General features: G+C 41.3%; 1 protein-coding gene across 1 annotated transcript in view; it reads left to right on the top strand.

Moving 5' to 3' along the window:
* The first annotated feature begins 2,291 nt into the window (after window positions 1–2,291).
* The window catches only part of rasgef1ba (RasGEF domain family, member 1Ba), a 31,903-nt gene continuing 15,401 nt past the window's right edge, over window positions 2,292–18,793 (top strand). The window contains exons 1-5 of the mRNA XM_038703039.1: window positions 2,292–2,605; window positions 10,810–10,992; window positions 11,330–11,452; window positions 11,633–11,770; window positions 17,662–17,877. Coding sequence (XP_038558967.1) covers window positions 10,816–10,992; window positions 11,330–11,452; window positions 11,633–11,770; window positions 17,662–17,877 — 654 coding nt within the window. The 5' untranslated portion in view covers window positions 2,292–2,605; window positions 10,810–10,815. The remainder of the gene's footprint in view (window positions 2,606–10,809; window positions 10,993–11,329; window positions 11,453–11,632; window positions 11,771–17,661; window positions 17,878–18,793) is intronic.

The following is an 18,793-nucleotide window of genomic DNA, read 5'->3' as shown; positions in this document are numbered from 1 at the left end:
TTAGTGCATATACGTAAATCTGTGCTAACACCAGATTACATAATACCTCTGGATGTTGATGAGATCTGGGATGATTTCTTGTTATTTCACCAAGGCTTATTACTCTGCCCGGAAATGTGGAGAAAGTCAGCTGAGCACAAACGAACATGCAGTATGAAGAAGTCACATTTCTTTACTGTTTATAGTAACTGAACTACAATGATGTTTGGCTTAAAGAAGAGAGGAGCAGTCTATAGTTTTGTTCCATTTTCTGTTTAAAGAGAAGCAGAATAGTCAGGGAAATTGTAACCAAACTAACATAGCATTTGTGTTGCAATAAAAAATGTTTTGCAGATCTAAAAAAGTAAAAGCAGTATTTTTTGTCTCCTCTTTTTTAGGTTCCAGGAATTCATTCTTAATTCACCTACCTGGTTAAATAAAAGCTAAATAAATAAAAATGACTAAACTAATAATTACACAATGGCCATCCATAACTCAGCAGATAGAACACGGTGACCCTGCCAAGATTAGGGTTTCAGAGAGAACACAGCATCAAAGGATTTAATACAGTTGACGTTTAAATACAACTGCGTGCATGTTTTTTCATTTTTTCTTTTTAGAAAATCTATGATTCGATCCTGTTCTGAACTTTGATATAATGTGAATCAAAATTTTTCATTTTCCCCATTTGTCACCCACTTATAAGTTGTCATTAAATTATTTGGACAAACAATGAACATCAGTGTTGGTTTGAAGAACTAAACAGGTTGTTTTGTTGTGTTGGGGACAGAAGGAGACAGCGCTCTTCAGTTTCATTTTATACCACAGCCTTTTCACCAATATAAATTCTACAATTATAATTTGATTTCTTTCGGTGGTCAAGAAGCTTCTGCTTACATGACCTGAACTTAGAATGAGGCACGTAGACATACAAAAGAGAGAAAGAGGGAGAGACGGAGATGAAGAGAGGGGAGAGAAATTGGGAAAAAGGAGGGGTACAGGGGGAAGTGGGCTGTGGAGAGAGAAAGGTGAACAGAATAAATTGGGAATATTTATGGGTGAATGTGAAATTGTAATCTTGTTAGCATAGAGCCAGTTTTCCTCAGTAGTCCTTGGCAGGTCACAATTAAAACATACAACACTAAATATACAGGACACATGGCCTATATTATTGAGAATTTCATCATAATGATGGTAGTTATTGTTATTATTGTCATGTGTTTTGACTGGATTAGAGTTTTAACCACAGCAGCATGGCTCCAGGTCCGTTGGTCCACCACTGTGGTCCAGACTGAATCAACTGTTATATGCATTGCCATGAAATTTGGTATAGACAATCATGGTCTCCAGAGGATGAATCCTATTGACTTTGTGGATCCCCTGACTTTCCCTCTTGCGCCGCCATGAGGTTTGATTTTTGTGTTTTTGAGTGGAATGTCTCGAGAACTATCCAATGAATTGTTATCATATTTGGCACAGACATTCATGCCCCTCTCAGTTGATCCCTGACTTTTCATCGAGCGTTGTCATCAGGTCACAGTCTTAATTTGTCCAGTAGTTTGGTTTATGAACACCCTGCAAAACTAATGACAGTCCCATCACTTTCAGCTGTGTTCAATCCATAGTCAATTTTAGCATGCCAACACGCTGAACTAAGATGGTTAACATTATAGGGTACCCGCTATATCAGTATGCTAGTACTGTTGGCTAGTTGTAAGCATTTTAGCATTCTGATTAGCATTTAGCTCAAAGCACACAACCTGACAGAGCTGGCTGTAGACTCGTGTTTTTATCATTTCTAGGCAAGATATTTGTGTAGATGTTTCATTATAAATAAATTCAATGTGCTTCACATTATTATACACAAAAGATTAAACAAAACACAAGAAACATAAAATCCTCCTACAGACATAGGCTAAATCACAATAGCCTACAGACAGACACAGAAGTCTTACATCTGAGAAAATAATAACATATTCAATTAGCTTTTCATGCCTTATGTTTTGGTTTTGCTTTTAATTAGAGATGGTTGTTACAACCCTTCTTCTGGTATGCCTATTCCTGTATCCTAAAAAAAAAGCACACTGATTTGAGAATTGAAAGAGGAAAGATGAGAAAGATACTGATGGAAAAAAAAACACGTCATAGTGTGAGAGAAAGAGAGAGTATGGATGGAGAAGGAGAACTGAAATTGAAAACCAGAAAAGAGTGAGAGGATAAACGAGGTGGGTGGGTGTGGTGGGGGTTAGTTCTCTCCTCTGATTGGCTGCTGCCTCTCCCTCACGCTGAAGTCTTGAGGCTGGTCGCGGCTCCGGAGCTCAAACACACAGAGAAGGCGGCGGAGGAGCATCAACACAACCGGAGCTCTCATTCATTCATGCGGATTGTTCTTCTCCGAACAAACCCGCTGCTGCTGTGAAAACGACTGCTCAAGTTTACTTTCATTCATTTACGACCGCATAATGCTGCACTGATTGACCGGAGCAGGGAGGGATTCCTGGGTTTCACCGTCTCGGTTTTATATTCGCATATAAAAGGAGGAAAGTCTCGGCTGTTGAAAGGTTGTTTGGCACGTTTCGGGAAAAGGATACGACGGGAATTCGCACCTGGATTACTTCTGGTTGAGGTGAGCTGTGAGGATTTATTGTGGGAATATTTAGTAGGCTATTGTTGCCTATTTGAGGAGTTGAATTGAATGTTATGTTGTCTGTGCCCATGGAGACCCAGAGGAGCGTGTCCAAAATGCGCGCAGGTGGTGGAAAGAGCGCACTTTATTTCGGACCAGCAGACTTTTGTAAATTAACTGACCACTGACTAAATGCTCTGCGACTCTTTCCCCAATTTGACTGCGATTTTTAAGATTGCATCTTCAGTCTGTTTAAATTGAACCTTTAGGCTACTGCATGGCGAGTGCTGGCTGTGCGCATTTATTGACTATCTAAATCTTTATCCTCCACAATCAAAACAAACAAAACTAATGGATTGCCTGTTATACTGTGTAGCTGTCTTGACATTTTCCCTGAGTGACCCCTAAAATGTACTCCAATAATAGGATTTTTGGAATCAGTGTCAGTGGTGGGCTATTTTTAACCCCCACTACCTTCTGGTTAAGAGGATTCCCCCTCCCTGTGTCTCCCTTCTGCAAGACAGTGAGGGATCAGTAAAGTTAATCCCACATCTCTCCTGAATAAGGCTGGCTTGTTCCCTTTGGCTTTCCATGCCACTGCTCTGTATTACAAGTATGCATTGGGTTTTCCTTAATGTGCTGACAAGTTAAATCCGTTTATTGGTGATTTGGCAGGACTCTGGCTGGCTGACAGTGTGAGGGTGCCTCCTCTGGAAACACTTGAATGAGTTATTGTTGCTGTGGATTACATGGCTGCTACTGTATACGCTGGGGTGCTGTAGTAATGAGTGTGGCAGTCTTTGTTTGCACAAAATGCAGACAAATAGAGACTTTAGGGAAAGTGGAAGTTTCCTATCATGATATATGGGTGCTAGAAGTCACAGGAGCTTGCCATTTGGTGCAGGTGCTGATGTTATTGTAAATGAAAGGTGTGTAGTGGTTTGGGAATTAAAAGAAGTGTGCTACAGCACAGCTGTGTTTATTGCAAAACCTGGACCAGCACTGATATATTGGTGAATTTGAATAATAATTGGTGAATAATCTCACCACAAGATATTTTGTTTTTACTGGCTGTTTTGGTGATTTCGATCACGTGATTTCCATCCGCAGAAGGAGTTTTCCTGGTTCTCATAGAATTGCAAATTTTCAATTTTCCATCTTGTAGAGAGCACTTTCTGGTTGAAAAGTTAGGTGTGGTTATATGTCACTGTTGCTTCGACAGTCTCTAAAAAGCTTCTGACTACAAGTTGAAATACAGTGAATCAGGGGATTTATAACTCAGATGTAAAAAAACAAACAAAAAAACCCCAACAACTTACATTTAGCCTAGTTTCAACATAGGTGTCTAGACAACTTTTGTCCTTGCGAATTGTCAAATCGGTGCTTGCAGAGAAATCTCTGAGGTCAGGAATTTCCCAGTCCAGACACCACTTTAATGAAGCCTCAATACGCTAAGCTTAATGTTAGCCTTTTTTTTTTTTTGTTCAAAAAGTGAGGGTCTCACCTCAAACAACAAGGGTAAATTGGTCAGTTTGACATTTCCAGTATCGAATTCCAGCCTGTAATTGTTGTTAAATCTTAGCAATGTCGTTTACTTGAAGTCGTTTCTTGACGATTCAGGGGACGAATCAGAAATAGAAGCCTTGAAGGTGTTGTTTCTGCTGTGGCATCCCTCTGTGCAGGGTGATTTGGTGTCCGCAGGGGGCATTCATGTTCCTGTCAACGACTGATGACGCCAGGTGACAGAATTCTATATGAAAGCTGTGATTTTTCCCACTCGGTGCAACAGCTGCAAACATTACCCTGAGTCAAAACACAGTTGGTAATGTAACACTCATTACTGGTGTGGAATTTGTATTGTACCAAGGAAGTGCTTGGAAAAAGTCCATGTTCCTCTGTTTCCGGCCATCATAAGGTGTAAAGGAAGGTTTGGAAGGTGTCAGTTAGAATAGCATTTATCCTTTCAGTTTAGTCTGCAGCATTTTATAGCATTTGCAGACTAGGGGCTATAGTGGTGATTCCAAATAGTCCTTAATTGCTACTATTGCATGTGTAAATGCTAATCAGGCTTGTAGATGGGGATATTTTGTTACACAGAGGAGAAAAAATGTGCTTGAAAAAGCAGTAATATAGAACTGAGCATATGTGTGAACCCATTAACATCCACTTCTTTCATTTTATTTCCCCTTAAGTGTCTTTAAATTTGGACAATAATCATTTTCTCTGACACTATCAGATATTTTATGATTTGGGTGTTCTTATGAAATATTTAAAGCTAAGATTCCTATGTTTAGCTAAATTTCAGCCTTTGGAAACTCTAGAATCGCCACTAAAATTTAAAGTAAAGTTTTAACAAGTCTTAGCTGCATGGTGTGTGAGTTTGTACTGGCTGAGCCACTGGTGGGTCAGAGTGGTTGAAAAAGGTTGACAGAGCCAAAGATTTGTCTGAGGTGAGCCCTCTCTTTTCTGGTGTATGTATGTTCTTGCTCCTGTTGTGATTTTCACTGTTATGTCACTTCTTCCTCTGTGGTAATGCGTCCCACCTTTTGGTTGCAGCCCTGTAAGACAGGTGTATTTTTACTCAATATTCTTCAGCCCTTTTTAGTTTAAAGTACTTCTGAGCAGTGACCACACACCAGCTTCAAACGACACTATCAACCAGGCATCTTAACGTACACTACTTCCACTATTCCACTGCGGCCTCTTCACCCTCTTGTGCAGCCACTCAGCTATCTCTCACCCTCATTTCCTCAAGCCATGGATGAGTGAGATTCCTCATGCATTTCAGTGTTTACTCAGTGTGTGTGTGTGTGTGTGTGTGGGGGGGGGGGTGATTTACTGCTAGTCCCCCAAAGTGTCTCTGTGCCTGCACCACATTCCCCCACTGCTATAGCCTGCTTCTCTAGCTCCAGTAAAGCAAAAGCAAAACACCTTTCGACTTTTTCTCATCAGCTTTCAATTCTGTGGATACCACTTCTCAGCCACATAGCTGTTGTACATTTTAAGCTGCAACGGATGTTTATTACATCACAAATCACAAAGCTTTACTGCTTTGACCTGTGTTTCCCTCAGTGGTAGCAGGAAGATCTTAGGAATATCTCTGCAAAATAGCATCGCAAGTGTTTAAACAGTAAATGTGAGCGCCTGGCTGCTTGTGTACATCTAGTGTGCCACAGGAATGATTTTCTGTGGGTTCAGGCTTTTTCCTTTACAGCCTCTGAATTGCTGATGGGCGCTCATCACGAGCGGTCGTTAACACAGCGGGCAGGGTGGGAAGAGCCTCTATCGGCTCTTTGATAGCTTGTATTTTGAGCAAGAGAGAGACCAGTCTCCATCGTTCTCTCTCTGGGGAAGCAGCCACACCCAAACACTTGGAAACCAAATTACCTGCAAGGTTATGTCATTGATGACTCTGCAGCCTGAAGGTAATATTACGTAAATTGCAGGGTTTAATATGACATTTGCCCGGGGAGGTTTGGTGCTTTGTAAGCTGCTGCCCTTCTGTTTCAAAATTCCCCCACAGACCAAAAGAGGGAAATATTTTGACATTTCTATAACCTGTCAGTGAATGATGGCCTGTAACTAAAAATTACTTTTTTTCCTTCTCAACTCGTGTTTCACCTCCAAATGCTACAGCACATGATCAGGATAATATAAATGTGTTCGTGTGGGAGTAGGGGAGAGAGTCCCAGGCCCTCAAGACTACCACGAGACATCCTTGAGTCAGCTTTGAGACAGGCAATCATCTGAGAGGTTCACTGCCATCATGTGATAATCAGTTTTTGAGTCTTTAGCCGAAGTGGGAACGGTCTCTGAAAAACAGACAGACATTTGAATATTCTCTGTTGTTAAATCCAATCTAAGTCCCAACCAGACTCCTTTTTTACACATTGAGGCAGATGCCCCCCCCCCCCACACACACACACACACACACAACCAGCAAGGCTATAATTAAAACCATCCATCCAAGCTAAACAAAGTGGGGATGCTGTGGCATTTTATTTGTTTACATTCAGCTGCCACCCAGACTGCGGCAACGAAAAACCAACAGCAACATGGTAAGAGTTTGTTTTGGACGTGTGGTCCCCCCCCCACCCTTCCCCATTACTACTACTACTACTACTACTACTACTACTACTACTACTACTACTATACACAACACCTGAAAGCCAAATGTAAATCAGTGTCTCTGTGCTTTGTTTTTAGGATTAAGTTAATTGCTGCAGCTGGCATGTACAAAGCACAGCAGAGGAGGATAGACACTCTTGGCTTTAGTGCTGAGGTAGTGATGGTGGTGTTAGTATCCTCTTGTTGCACAAAGCTGAGAATTTGGTCTGGTTATAGCAAGAAATTGCCCTAATCTTTCAAAGTTAAGTTAAACAATTTTTAAAAATGATTCTTTATTTCAATTTAATTTTGGAATTTGGAAAGTGCCACATTAATAAAGTACATGAAACAAACATGACGCTTAGACAGCCAGGGTGTTTTAAAAAAACGTAAAACAATCCAGGACAAGCAAGAGCATCAATAAAATACCTTAAAGTACAATATGAGATTGGAAACCCTCAATACTGACCTGCCTGTGCTGATAGGTAAAAGTGCTGGCCTGATATAAGAGACTAGAGATTAGAAAAGAGGACTGAGTGCAACAACTGATCTCACTGTGTCCTCAGTCTATGTTTTTTTTTTTTTTGGAGACACAGCTTTTCTCTTCAAAGAAACCCACCTGCCCCGGGCAACATGAGAATTGTTCGCCTTTTCAAAGACATCAGAGAGGGAGAGCGCCATCACTGCTGAAGATTCAACACAACTTGTTGCAATATTATATTCTTTAAATCCAGCTCTTTCACCGTTACATGTTCTGCGATCTGAGGTTCATTTCAGCCGCACCTGTAGATGATGTGTATGTGTGGATTTGAGTAGTTTAGTTGACAGATCTGCAACATCAAAAAGTCCAAGATATCTTGAGATGAACACCAGTCCAACTAAACTTGCTGAAGTAACTGTTGCCAGGAATTAAATGAACTTGGCACCCAACTAGGGCAGCAACCAGGCACCGATCCAACTTTTTTCTTCCAATATCCAAGCTCAGGTCGACTGCTGATACAGACTCTCGATTTGATACCTGTGCTCTTGTTTCCTATATATAAAATTGGTAAACCACACTGTTATGTAAGGTAAAATAAGGCCAGGGATTGCTTAAGCTATAATGACTGATGAATTTTATAATGACACTGACAAAGACACTGTATTTAATTAATAATACAGTGGATCTGTGCATCCCTGTCTGCACCAATGTCTTTTTAAATTATTGATGAATGCATCAGTATTCCTTTTTGCTACATCAATTTGCTGTTTAGTCTACAAAATATAATATAAATAAGGAAAGGAAAATAAGGACACATTCCCCAGGCAATATCCCAGAGCATCAGATGTCCTCATCCAATTGCTTATTCTGTTTGAACAACAGTTAAAAAGCCATTGGGATTCAGTTAATAATGCTTTGAGATGGAGAAAAGCTGCAAATCTACACATTGGAGGAGATATAACCTATAAATGTTTACCTAATTAAGAAAATCTAAAATAGATTAAATAATTAAATAACTTAAAAGAGTGAAACGAGGATTCAAGTTGTTGATTTATTTTCTGGTGATGGACCAATCATTTGAGCTATACATCCAACCAAAGCAAGCTCCCCCTTTATGGTAAGAAAATCAAGCGTGGGATCTGGGAGTTAGTGGTTTAGATCCCATCTGGGAAAAGTGAATGAGACGTGTTCTCAGTCCTCGATCACCTGCTGCTGTTGATGCGCTCTTCATTTTAACCCCAGTGGTGTGTTTTCAGCTGCATTGTGGTTGTTCTTGGACGGGACTAAATAAGAAACTGCAACTAAATGAGTCTGTGGTTTAATGCTGCTAAGAAAAGAGCACTTTAGTTTGGCAAAAATTGTCAGTGGAGTAAACAAAGACCCTGAAACAGTTGCATTTTATCAGAGTATCCCTCCTTCACACCCTCCTATCAGACCTGTGATCGCTCTGTCTTTCTGTGGAGAAGCCACATGGTGCAGCAGATGCTCGGGCCGCTGTGCTCTGACTCCTCACACTTGCCTTTCTCATGGAAATGTCCATGGTTGTCTGACTGAATAATAGCGATGGTCTGTGTGTGCACATGTGCATTATGCAGCGGCATGCGTGTGAAAGTGGAAGGGTGGATGGTTTGCCTCGTGTGGGTGGAGGCTTTAAGTGAACTTATGAATAAACAGGGCTTGTTTTGGTATCTATATCGAGTTCTGTGTTCGTCCAAAAGCAAACAGAACGGTGTCTTGTGGTGAGGTTAAGCTCAAGGCATAGGCTGCGTTAGACCATAAAATGCTATTTAAGTGACATCTGTTCATTCTCTCTCCGGTCTGATCAGCAGATGTTTATCACTATGAGTTTCTTTTGTTAGCTTCCTCTGCAAACCAAAATTACATCAGCCCTGAATGTGTTTGAACTGCTCGTGTCCGAGACCCTGAGTGTGAGCAGGTGCCCTTTACACCTCCTGGCATCCCTGTATCCATCCCTGGCAGCACTGCAGTGCATCAACCGTAAAGGCTTCCTGATTCGACAGGCAGCCATGGGGTAGCATATTGCCAAGGAGGTGGGGGTGTGGAGGTTTGTGAAAAGACTCTTTGTGTTTCCCCAGCCATAAGTCCGCCTGGCATGGAATAGAACCAGAGTGCCAGGTTCAGAGGTCAGGAGGCTAGCAGAGGAAAGTGAGTGTGCGTGAGGTTCTTGTTGTTGTTCACAAGCAGGAAAATGCACCTTTGCTAAGTAGATTTTGTCAGTCCAGTAGTGCCTGGGAGCTAATTTCAGCAAACTTTAGATTAATATTAACTCTGACTTTTTGTATTAGTGTTAACGTATTTGTGTAATGTTCTATCTTCTAGCATGTACTATTGTTCTGTAAGTGAACAGCAGAAGTTACAGATGCTTGCTTCAAAACTCCAAAAAGGATACCAGAATTTCACTACAGACATCAAACAATACTTTGTTTGTTTGTTTTGTTACTTGTTTACATTGTCTCAATCTGTCTATATTGTTTGTGTTTATAGTGTGTGTATATATGTATTCTCATGTAAAATGTCTAAACACAAGCAGCCATACAGCTTTGACAAATACAATTAGCTAAATTTTTTGTAAAATCGGAAACTATCTGATCAGAGAATATGTTAACTGGGTTACAAATCTGACCAGGCACCGAAACTTTCTCTGCTTCAGTTTTCTGTTATTTACTACAATATTTTCCTGTCTGCCTTACAAAACACACAGAAGTACCATGATTATTTGGAATGTATAGATCAATGCAAAGTGGATTATGCTGCAGAAATGGTTAGTAGACGAGTTTGTATGCAGTGTTTTGATCAATGTTAACATGCCGTGAGCACCCTAGCACAGGACCACGTGGACACGTGCTCCTCCACTTGTAGCCTGCAACATGATTTGTTTAGCCTCTTTGAGACACAGGCAACGTGATCACGACATCCTGCATGGCTACAGTTTTGCCCGGAATCTCTCACAAGCTCTTACACGTTTTTCTTGTACTTTCATTTTCATGTATGCATGTTTAAACAGATATACAGAACTTTCTTTGTAATCTCTGTCATTAAATACCAGCTCTCTGTGAGTCGGAAGACCTTTCGAATGAATGAATGAATGAATTGTCCCATTAAAGACGATACACACTATTAGCCCACAGTTGTGTTTTGGCTATTACTTGCCATGGTTCTGTAGAGAAAGGCACTAATACTGGCAGGGTTACAGGTTCAATTCCCTGTAAAGCTCAGTGGGGTCAAAACGGAAAAAAATTGTCTGTCCGCTGTCTGTTGTAACGCAGATGACTTATGAACCTGCTGCTTTTCTTTTCTTTCATACTTTTTGTGTCTCAACCACAGTTTGCTTTTCAACTTTTTCAGTCAACCATTTGTACATCCAAATAAACTAAACCCAAACCCACAATGCTTAAAATGGACAGTTGAGAAGGAAGGGTGTTGACCATGTCCAAACCATTTCCCAAACAAACCTTAGCCCTTCTGTGTTTGTGTCTGTGGGCTATTTTGGATTTGTTTGGCCGCCCTGCATCAGCGTCTGCGGTGAAATATCTACCGGAGAAGGAGTTAGAGTCCTGACTGACTTTTCCTGCGTTTGTCCTCTTTCTCTTTGCAGGACAACATGCCTCAGACACCACCGTTCACGGGGCAGCTGAACTCTAGCGGCTACAACAAGAACCTGTACCAGACCAAGGAGGAAGGCTATCCCGGCCTTTTTTATCATGACAACAACCTGGTGTCCGGGTCCCTGGAGGCCCTCATTCACCACTTGGTCCCAACTGTAGACTATTATCCAGATGTGAGTATTGGTTCTTTTACATTTACTTTTTAATTTTAAATCACTGGTGGTTTCTTTTGACTCTGCAGTTTCATCAAAATAAGGAGAGAAACTGTCTGAGAGACCCTGTTTTTTGCCAAAGTTGCTTTCATTTTCTTTTTGTCTTTCTCTCTTTCTTGCGTCTCTTTCTTTCCCTGTTCAACTCCCCCTATTTGTTTTTTTTTAAATATATTGTTCGGTATTATTGCCCTAAATTAGTTTTAATCTCATGAGGTTAAAAGCCCATTTCATCTTAAATTATCAATGTGTCATCATGATGTGGTTTTTGTAGTAAACATATTTTCTTTTCTCCCGACAGAGAACGTACATATTCACGTTCCTGCTCAGCTCTCGCCTCTTTATCCACCCATATGAACTCATGTCGAAGGTGTGTCACCTGTCCATGGAGCAACAGCGGCTCAGCGATCCCCAAGCTGACAAGGTATGCACAACAAAAGATCCTTTCTTAGCTATATCAAATGTCATGCACTTTAGAAATCGGTGGAATATTGTGTTCCAACAGGACTCTTAGCTTTTAACCTAATACAAAATCTAATTAAACATCTTAGTTAAGGTTTTTCCTACTGTTTACTCAGTACTTGTGTTTATCCTGCATTGTCAGATGAGAGTCAGGAAGATTTCTCCCAAGATCCTCCAGCTGCTGACGGAGTGGACGGAAACCTTCCCATATGACTTCAGGGATGAGAGGATGATGCGGAGCCTGAAGGAGCTGACCCACAGGCTGGCCAGCGGAGATGAGGTCAGTCCTTGCTCTTTTTATTTCTTCATGCCGCTCATCATAGATGTGCAACAAAAACAGTTATTTATACGAAGTGAGTTAAGTCCCAAGTTAACTCACAAGTTAATTTAAGTGTTATCCCAAGTAGTGGAGTGCTGTTTTGTAGACCGCACATGCAGCAAAGCTACTGGCACAGGCAGATTTTTGCTGATAGCAGTGGAGGGAGGTGGAGGGGGTATCTCTGGCAACAAAGCAGTTTTTGAGGCTGGATGAGTTGAGAGAAAAGCCCTATTGTTCATAGGCTAGGTGGCTTTTTTTGTTGCGCTCTTTCCTAGGCAGCATTTGAATTGTTCCACTGCTGCTGAGATGAATGTCACTGGCTTAGCACGTCATTAGCCTCCGCGGCACTTTTTGGATAAAAGTTTTTTTAGTGGGGTAGAAATGTTTTTGTCCTGCATCCTGTTATCTTTGTTGCACATGCAGACCCTCCACTGGTAGACATTTAGATATAGAAACGAGATTAGCAGTTTACTAACAGTCAGTGCACAGCTAAGCTAATCACCTCCTAGCTCTAGCTCTGTACTTAAAGTATAGGTATCAAGAGTAGCATCAATCTTCTCATCTAACTCTCGTATATTTCTAAAATGTCAGTTTCTACACAATGTTTTCACAATTTCACATCTCATTCTGTTCCCATTGGGTTATGATGACTACACATCGCGCATTCTTTTCCCTCCATGTCACCAGTGGTAACGATGCCAATTCTTTTCTTTTTGGTCGGGACTAGGGATGTTAATGATTAATTGATTGAAAATGTGTGGAACTCTGTCTCTGTCCGAGTTAAGTGTGTGTATTTTTGGGGAGGTTGGGGGTTGGTGTTAACGATAAGGCAGCGGGGGCTTGTTAGGACTAGACAGTGATGGAAGACACAAACATCCATCTGTCCAGACAGAAGACTTCACCGCTCAACACCAGAAAAACACAACCCTCCCATCCCCGCTGTTTGTAACGCAGGTTTCTCATGACTCATCAATAGCATTATCCTGATATAATCTAGACTTTTCTCATATGACACATTTACAGCTCCCCATATCTACTCTCCCTGTGCAATCCCTGGACATGAACACATTTACTGACCAGCAGTAATACACACACTCTGTCTTTTGATGGTCACACAAACATGTTTTGATTTGACAGCAGATTGGCTGCAGTTGGCATAAACCCCCCCCCTGGCTTGAGGCAACAGGAAGCCGTTTAGTGCGTAATTGCCTGGTACTTTCCTTTGAGGTGTTATCATGCTTGGTACGTCTTAACAAAATAAGATAACACATGCCACATGCCAAAAAAAAAAAAATCCCGCTAATTGATAGCCATGCGTTTGTTACAGCTGATCAACAACAAAGTGTCTTGGTAAAGTTGATCACACTCGTTTATTCAGGTTTACTCTTTAATTTCTCTCCCATTTGTTTACTATTAATATGGCCAGGACTCCCTTTATAGGTCTCAGTAAAATAAAATGAGGTGATATTGAAAGTGATAGCACCCAAAGAGTTGTTTATCATCTCTCTGATTACATGCAGCTATGTTGTGGTAGGTAAAAGTTGAACCAGAAAGTTGGTCTAACCGCCAGATTGTGTAATCCATTTTTATTTTTACTTTCAATTTTTCTTCTAAGTAAGTCTTAGAATTTTTTTTGATAAAGGAATCTGTGTGGCTGCTCTGATTCCTATGTTGTTAGTCTCTGTTGTAGCAATATCACTGCATCCTCAGAACTCAGCAAATATTCTAATTAGTATGTTGTAATAACTGAAAGGAATAATGGCTTCTCAAAAATACCATGAGATTTCCTTAAAATCAGGGACTATCCTTAAAAATTGTGTGGGAAATCTAACTGAGCAAGATGCTGCCTTGCCTTGACACTTTCATTAACAGAAGTTGTGAGATAAAGGCATTCTCAGGAAAAATCTCTTTAGATGACCGTTATGAACACTAGATGTGTGTACTGTGTAACCTTTTTACAATACTTGAACACCCTGCAAATGTGCTGCAGTATCGTGTAAGCCACGGATGTGTGCTCATGATTAGCACTGTGACCAACAACATATTTTCAAGTGAATGGTTTTTAGGGAAGCTTTGGTGCCTCTGGTTCACAAATTGACACAAGCAAATGTTGAAGTAGTCAAGTTGTTTTATTGTTTATTCATGTATCCACAGATGATAGCCCGTGATAATAAAACATGGGACATGTCTTAGAAGAATTCCTGGAAGTAGTCTGACGATAACAGGAGGGGTTTGATCAGAACTAATTTGCATTCGTGTTTCTCATATATTCTCCGAAATCATGTTTTGAAAACAAAAGACAAATGTCTAACCATAAGCAGGTCTTGAGTTAGATTCTGATTCTTCAGAGCGTTGACCGCAGCTCTCTGGGAAAGGGTTTGAGTCCAGAATAGATGTCCTGAACATCTGGTCAACGTCGTATCCAGACCACACTCACAACATCCCAGGACCTTGATCTGTGTAGTAAGACTATCATTATGGATGTGGTTGGATATATAGAGAAGCAGCAGTCGAGAAGAAAACAAGCGCTGTGATCTTGATCTGACCTCATTTGGTTTTCTTGCGTTCCCTAAAAATGTGCAGTTTTTATTTTGCACTAGGCCTCGTACACTGAATATAAAGCAGACATTATTGGTTTTAATCCAGATGTTGCATACACAGTACCCTTTTTTTGACATGTAACCCTGCACTGTATGTTTTAAAGTTGCTCTGGGAAGTTCAATATTTTGTCTAGGTTCTGATTGCTTTATTAAAAAAAAAGGTCACAAAGGATGTAATGTTAGTAGGTCCACTCTGCTCTGAATGAACACCTAGTCCTGTTAATAGAAGAAAAGGATGAAATAAAATAATTGTTAATCAGCATGGAAAATTAGAAGACCTAACATGGACAAGGGAAGGGCAATTGGCACCATGAAAGAACACCAGCACACTAAAATATCTAACCAAGGACTGGAAAAACATAGAGTTAAAACACACAGTGCTAGAAGAGCAGTTGTTGCAGGTCCGGTTTAAATACTTTGAATAAAATACTTAAGGTAGACTCCTCGCTTCCGCTCTAAAGACTTCAGATATGAGACTTCATTTATGAAACCAAGGACTTGAGTCTGTTTTGAAAGGTGACTCTGATGACTATTTAAAGTCAGGTCTGTATTCAGAGACCTGCAAGACTTGCAGTTGACTTGACATGGACTTGTCTCAAATGGCTTAAGACCTAACCTCGACTTGGCTGGAATGACTCGCGACTTGGCAACACGGATGCTTTGGTAGATCATATAATCCTGCACAGGGCACCTTTTACTATCTGTTCATTAGTGCTGCTTGGCTAACCTGCTAAAAACAGTCAAGCCTTTTGTGTGGGTCAGGTGGTGCTCCACAGGAAGTAACCGCATTCAGCCAAGAAAAACAGGACCTCCAGTGATACGATGGCATGAGGAAACCACACGCTCAGTCATGGTGACTTGTACTGCGAAGCCGTCTGCCACCTCAGGATCACTGCCAGGGTCGGTAGCGTAGGGAACGGCATGCCCCTGCTAGGCCCCCTCTTTCGTAATGCCAAAAGGTTTGATGAACAAATGTGTCTCCCTCTGCTTTGAAATGTCAGGCATGCTGTTGTGTCCAAGATGTGTGACTATATTTATCCAACCCTGGCCCAACTGCAGCGATTTTCACTGGTGGCGTGTTTCACTGTTGTCCAACTGTGCATGAGTGTGGTCAAGCATTAGCTAAGTGTGCACAGTGTTTACACTGATGTTACAATATCTGAATGAAGCCATTTCATGTAAGTCTACTACTAATGATTATATTCAGTATATTTTAGTCTATCCATTAATTTTGGATTAATCCCATAATTGCAAATAAAGAACCCATCACATGAGGCTTTCAAATGGCTCACTTTGTCCAACCAACAGTTCCCAAAACTGAAGATAATCAATTTAACAAGAATACCTATTGGGTTAGGTTTAGGAAAATCCTCACATTTAAGAAGCTGGAACCAGGAAAAAACATCTAACTTTACTTGTTTGAAACATTAATTTGATTTGACCAGTGCTGAATTGGTTGCCTGCTGTGTCCAGGACTGGTCGTGCAGTACCAAAACGATTGGTTGGTCGGTCGATAGAAGATCAATCAACTTTTGATACTCAATTGATTATTTAAACAACTTTTCCAGCAAAAAATTTGCTCATTCCAGCTTCTCCATGTGCAGGAGCAGATATTATCCCCCCGCCCGTGTAGACTCCCACTACTATTTAAATTGTAGCTTTCCTCACCCTACAACTTTCTCTCTGTGCTGTGCTCTTGCAATCACCCCTTGCCAAAACTGCAATATCTACAGAGTCGCAGTTGATTGGCTGACTTGTGAATGTGACTGTTCATGTGCCACCACACCTATCGCTAGTTGCAGTACTCGAGACCGGTCTTGGGGCTAAGCTTGGAAAAGGAGTGTTGAATAAAGATGCTTACGTTGATTTCAGCTCTTAGTGTTTGTTTGCGGGTGTTTTAATGGGAATGTGGATCTTTCAGATCAATTTGCGAAGTTTGTCATGTTATGTGGGGAACTGGTCTTGGTCTCAGTTTGGGCAGTCTTGACTACGACGCTACCTATCGCAGCCACATCACCAACAGACCGATGCACTAGTCACTCCCTTGGGAGCGAATGCTGTTTCCAACGTAGTGATGAGAGTCCGCTCATTTTTCCCAAGTGCCTGAGCGCTGCACCGACTCATCACACTTGATCACTCTTCTAGGCACCAGGCCTCCACATCTGTTATAAGACTAGCTGTGTTTCTTCCCACCCTGCGGAACCAGAGTCATATTTGTAGAACCCAGATTCAGGAGGCTGAATTGGCAGAAAGTTCAGGGAGGAGGGATGTGGTCATGAGAAAAGGGGCCTCGTCACCCCAGATTGGGCAGCTCATGCTGGTGGTATGGAAAGAGGCCACGAACAGGATCCTTCACACATGCAGTAACACACAGTCTCCTCCACATGCACAAAATCAAACACACATGTCCTGCTTCTCTCTACAGAGCCCCTTATGTAACTCCTGTGCTAAACTGTGTCAGTGAGGGAACCATTATCTAATCATGGCCTGTTTTAAGTCCAGGGGAAGGTTCAGCCTCTTGACCTCTGGGGGGCAGGGAGCCAAGAGCCTCACTCCTCTGTTGAGCTGAGAGACCTGAATGAGCCTGGCAGGAACAGCGTAACATTGTTACCACCCAGTGCATAACCAAAAGGACGCTCTTCTACAATGTAAATATGGTAGGCGTCGCACCTTGAGGGTCGTTCTGTGGTTTGGGCTGAGAGCTGGCATCAGTTTGCAGTCAGTTCTGCTGACATGAAGTCAAGATGTGTGTTGTAAATTCCAGTGAGGTTGTTATCACTCCTTGCCACAGATGAGTGGTTAGGGATTAACCAAAAATTCCTACAGCTGAGCTAATCAAAGTGGCTGCATGCACGCTGCTGGAGATTTTAGTCAAATGGATATCACACTCCACTCTTGTTCTTGTTATCTCAGTTATAGTGTTTATTGTGTGCTCAGTCACCAAACCTAATGGAAAAGGGATGTAACTGAGCCTATCAGCAGTGTCTCCATCATGTTTCAAACCTGTACAGAGCAGGAGAACAGGAAAACAAAGCCATTTTCTAGGGTTACTCAATAACCTAAAGAGTTTGTCATGTAAAGGGAACCTTCATATGCTGGAGTTTTGTGGAACCCTTTCTGAAGATGTTCATCAAGGAATATGTTGGAGTCCCCAGTGATTGTCTTTTTGAAGTTCCTAAACATTGACATCTAGCTAAAAGATTGTATTTTTTCACCTCTTTCCACCTCTCCCCTTCCCTGTCCATCCATCAGGTTTACAGAAAGGCGGTTAGCCAGATGAGCCAAGGCCTGATCAGGAAGTTGACGGTGCTCAGCCAGTACGAGGAGGCACTGGTCAAGATCAACGCCACAGCGGCCGAGCGACTGGCTGCTCTTAAAGCGAAGCCCCAGGCGGCCATCCAGAGAGACATGCTGTCCATCTGTAACGACCCATTCACTGTCGCCCAACAGCTCACACACATAGAACTGGTGAGAACTATCCAGATGGTGTAGGCCTTTTCTATATATTTATGTTACTTTTTTAATTTAGATTTATTTTCTATTCCCTTTTTGTCAAGGACATTGATGTACAGACACCTGTAATTGAGCCAGACTTGGCCCAGAAGGCAAATTTTCATCTGCCTCATCTTAAAAATCAGTTTAAATCATGACATCATATCAATCATTTGCTGTGTATGTCAAACCAAATTAAGATGTAAATGTTATCTTCCAAAGAACAATCAAAAATCCTGCCAATGACTCACACTCATGAGCCAAAGAGAATCAATACTGGAGAGGAGAACACGTGAGAGTTGACATGTATGATGGATTCAAAATCAGTGAGGTGGTTGAGGTGAACCGTACGCCACAGCTCCTCCCACATATGACCTCTCACAGCATTGATTTTAACCAGCGGTGTTTGACCGCAGGTTTATATTCATTACATGTCAGTTTGCTATTGAAAAAACAAAACAGTCAATATGAAAAACCAGAGGCTGATCAGGGGTTTCTTCCAGGATGCAAAAGGTAAACTTTCTATTTTCACGTTTTGTGCACATTTTTAGTTTGTGCATGAAAAGAGTGCAAGCTCCAGAAATTCAGAAAGAAAAAACTTTTTATGCTTACTTGAGTTGGAAAAGTTGGCATATCAAAAAAGAGAAGACGCAATAACGGTTTGTGTAAATTTAAAATCCACCTTGGCATTTGAGTATAATTCCACTTCTTCTACTGTAGTCAAAGTATTCATGTCCTGCTGCTACTATGTTCCACCAGAAAGCCCCAAAAATGAAGTGTACTTAACCATAGTGTGAAATCCTAGATAAAACCCCCATGTGGATCAGAAGAAATTTATTCATTAAAAAAAACATGCATACTTCTTCTTCTTGGTGTGAGGCTGGAATGAAAG

This window comes from Micropterus salmoides, unplaced genomic scaffold (assembly GCF_014851395.1).
Source record: "Micropterus salmoides isolate LMB-PRFRI ecotype aquatic unplaced genomic scaffold, ASM1485139v1 Ms_hic_scaffold_7, whole genome shotgun sequence".
NCBI lineage: Eukaryota > Metazoa > Chordata > Actinopteri > Centrarchiformes > Centrarchidae > Micropterus > Micropterus salmoides.
This window is presented reverse-complemented; position numbering and strand designations above follow the sequence as displayed.